The sequence below is a fragment of the Hylaeus volcanicus genome, chromosome 5 (assembly GCF_026283585.1).
Source record: "Hylaeus volcanicus isolate JK05 chromosome 5, UHH_iyHylVolc1.0_haploid, whole genome shotgun sequence".
In the NCBI taxonomy this organism is placed as follows: Eukaryota; Metazoa; Arthropoda; class Insecta; order Hymenoptera; family Colletidae; genus Hylaeus; species Hylaeus volcanicus.
The window spans coordinates 12,000,863-12,003,210 of NC_071980.1; the positions used below are offsets into that span (position 1 = coordinate 12,000,863).

General features: G+C 37.1%; 1 protein-coding gene across 1 annotated transcript in view; it reads left to right on the forward strand.

Annotated features, from left to right (window-relative positions):
* Nucleotides 1–230: 230 nt before the first annotated feature.
* Nucleotides 231–2,348, forward strand: part of LOC128876151 (40S ribosomal protein S12, mitochondrial) — a 4,688-nt gene continuing 2,570 nt past the window's right edge. The window contains exons 1-3 of the mRNA XM_054122277.1: nt 231–390; nt 676–723; nt 816–863. Coding sequence (XP_053978252.1) covers nt 327–390; nt 676–723; nt 816–863 — 160 coding nt within the window. The 5' untranslated portion in view covers nt 231–326. The remainder of the gene's footprint in view (nt 391–675; nt 724–815; nt 864–2,348) is intronic.

Below are 2,348 nucleotides of genomic sequence, written 5' to 3' on the forward strand. Positions count from 1 at the left end.
TTTTAATAGCACCATCTACTTACGCGTAGGTAAATCATCGACAATTATTTAGAAAGATATAATTATATATTCTAGCAGTTCATGATTTCGAGAAAAGAACAAGTTATATGATAAAGTTAAGTTATAATTGATTCTCTCTTCTTTTTAAATAAATAATGGATAGTTGAATCCTAAGAGTACTGATAATGTAGGAATGTATCTTGCTTACTACGACAAGGTTCAGCGTTTTGCCACTAGTGCCACCACTAGAAAAAATATTGGTAATGTCGGATCATATTTTCTAGTTGATGTCACTTTTTAAAAAAGTAATTTAATCGTTGTCAATCATGAACATTTTGGCTAGAAGTATAACGAGTATAGCTAGGTCTTGCCTCGGAAATTCCATCGAAGGTACAATTATCACATTGTTTGTATACATCATTACCTAACCTTTAAACTAACCTCTTGGTAGATGAAATACCCACGTTTTCCCTTTTATAAATAATATTCGACGATTTCCTATATTTCTATAGTTTCAGATGTCATTAAAAATTATATTACTTTGTTATGTTAATATTTGAATACCATTAACACCTTAGTTTACCTTTACGAAGTTTGTTCATAGCATTAATTAAATTGCCACTATTTACTGTAGTTATGTGTACATACTAGTAATAAACAACACGTTTGTTGCAGGCAGCAGGCCACATTTAACGCAGTTATACTCGAACCCTGGCATTCAAGGTATTTATTACTTGCGGAATATAACATCTTACATCCGTATACCAAATGGAGTAATTTCCTTGAAAAGTAAGAATTTTTATTTTTATCAACAGGTAGCCTATTGAATGCTGCAAGGTCTTGTCTTGGAAACATAATGCAAGGTAATATGCAACAGCGCAATAGAGTTTCATAGTATTCCAAGCCTACAAATAGCTTCTGCTGTATGAAAGGAATTTTGAACAAATTATTTCGCAAAAACAAAAAGTACTTGTGCTGCGTTCATCTCGGGGAAGCAAGGGGTTATGTATAGCATGTCATAAAATGAAGAAAATGCACTTCTATTGATTATAGTATTAGTATTAGGTTATCCCAAAAGTTTCTTTCACTTTATTAATAAGTAATACATGCACAATAGTTTATGTTTCATGTTACATTACTGAATTGTGCACGATTCATTTTGCTCCATTACTACATTTTTGTTACAACATGAATATGTATGAAATTAGATTGTCTATTTATATGAACACAACCACATAAAATAATTGAATGCAACTCGCGAAAGAAACTTTCGGGACAACCTAATATATAGAAGAGGTATGTGCATTCTCTCTAAAATCCTACCAATTATCCTAAAATTATATAATTAATAGCAATCCTAAAATTGAGGGGAAAAAGGCACTCTACCTCTAAGGTTGACCCATTTGCATGAAATCGTGCGAAGCTTCATCGGCCTTGTTTGCGTTTCCCATAAGTGTAACAAGGCGGGACAATGGCACGGGAATTTCGAGTGACATCTCGAGTTTCCGTAAGCCTTTTGGATAGATCCGTATCTCTGTCCGTAGAAATGCGGCAAAAGGGTGGTCGACCTAGAAAAGGGGACCGCGGCTTTCGGGCATTCTTCTTCGCGAAAATGCGCGTGGCTCGCAAAAGCGCACGCAGTCTCTACCTCTTTGATCCCCGGGAAAGGAGATCTCGAAATGCAAAAAGGGATCCGGCTACTCCGCAAGAAAGGACACGAATGGGGTGAAAGGGGGATTCCTCCATGGCCAATAGCGAAAATCGGTGGGAATCGAAGGGGGTGACGTGTCCATTTGCGGTTGACCAGTTGTCAGAAGCGATCGCTGATGGGTACAGGCTGCGACGGACTGTTATTCCTATTTTCCCCACTTCTTGTACAAAAGGAAACTCGTTGAACTAGCGCGATCGTCCATTTCTCCCTATTTTCATCGGTACATCTAATGTATTTATGAATTATCATAGTTATCAATACTTCGTATTTTCTATTCACGAACAAAAATTATATTAAAGGAGCCTAACGCGACATTTGTTACTTAAATTCAAACCATTGTTGACAATTACAACTAAACATGACCATCTGTAGATGTTTCTTTTTAATTTCTCTATTATTCTGTTTTCAGTGAGCCCGTACTAACCCTTCTGACCTGTTTCTAATTGCGTGCAATTCGCAATACAGGATACTAAACCAGAACGTCTCTGTGATCGTGTTTCCTTCTTCTTGGCCTGGCGTTTCTAACCAGTTTCTAGTTACGCAAAACGTACAGTATTTCCAAAGTGCAGGAGGATCGCAATCCTAAGACGAGCCACAGGTTTTACCTGCGTCGGATCTTGGCTGCGTGAACGCGACA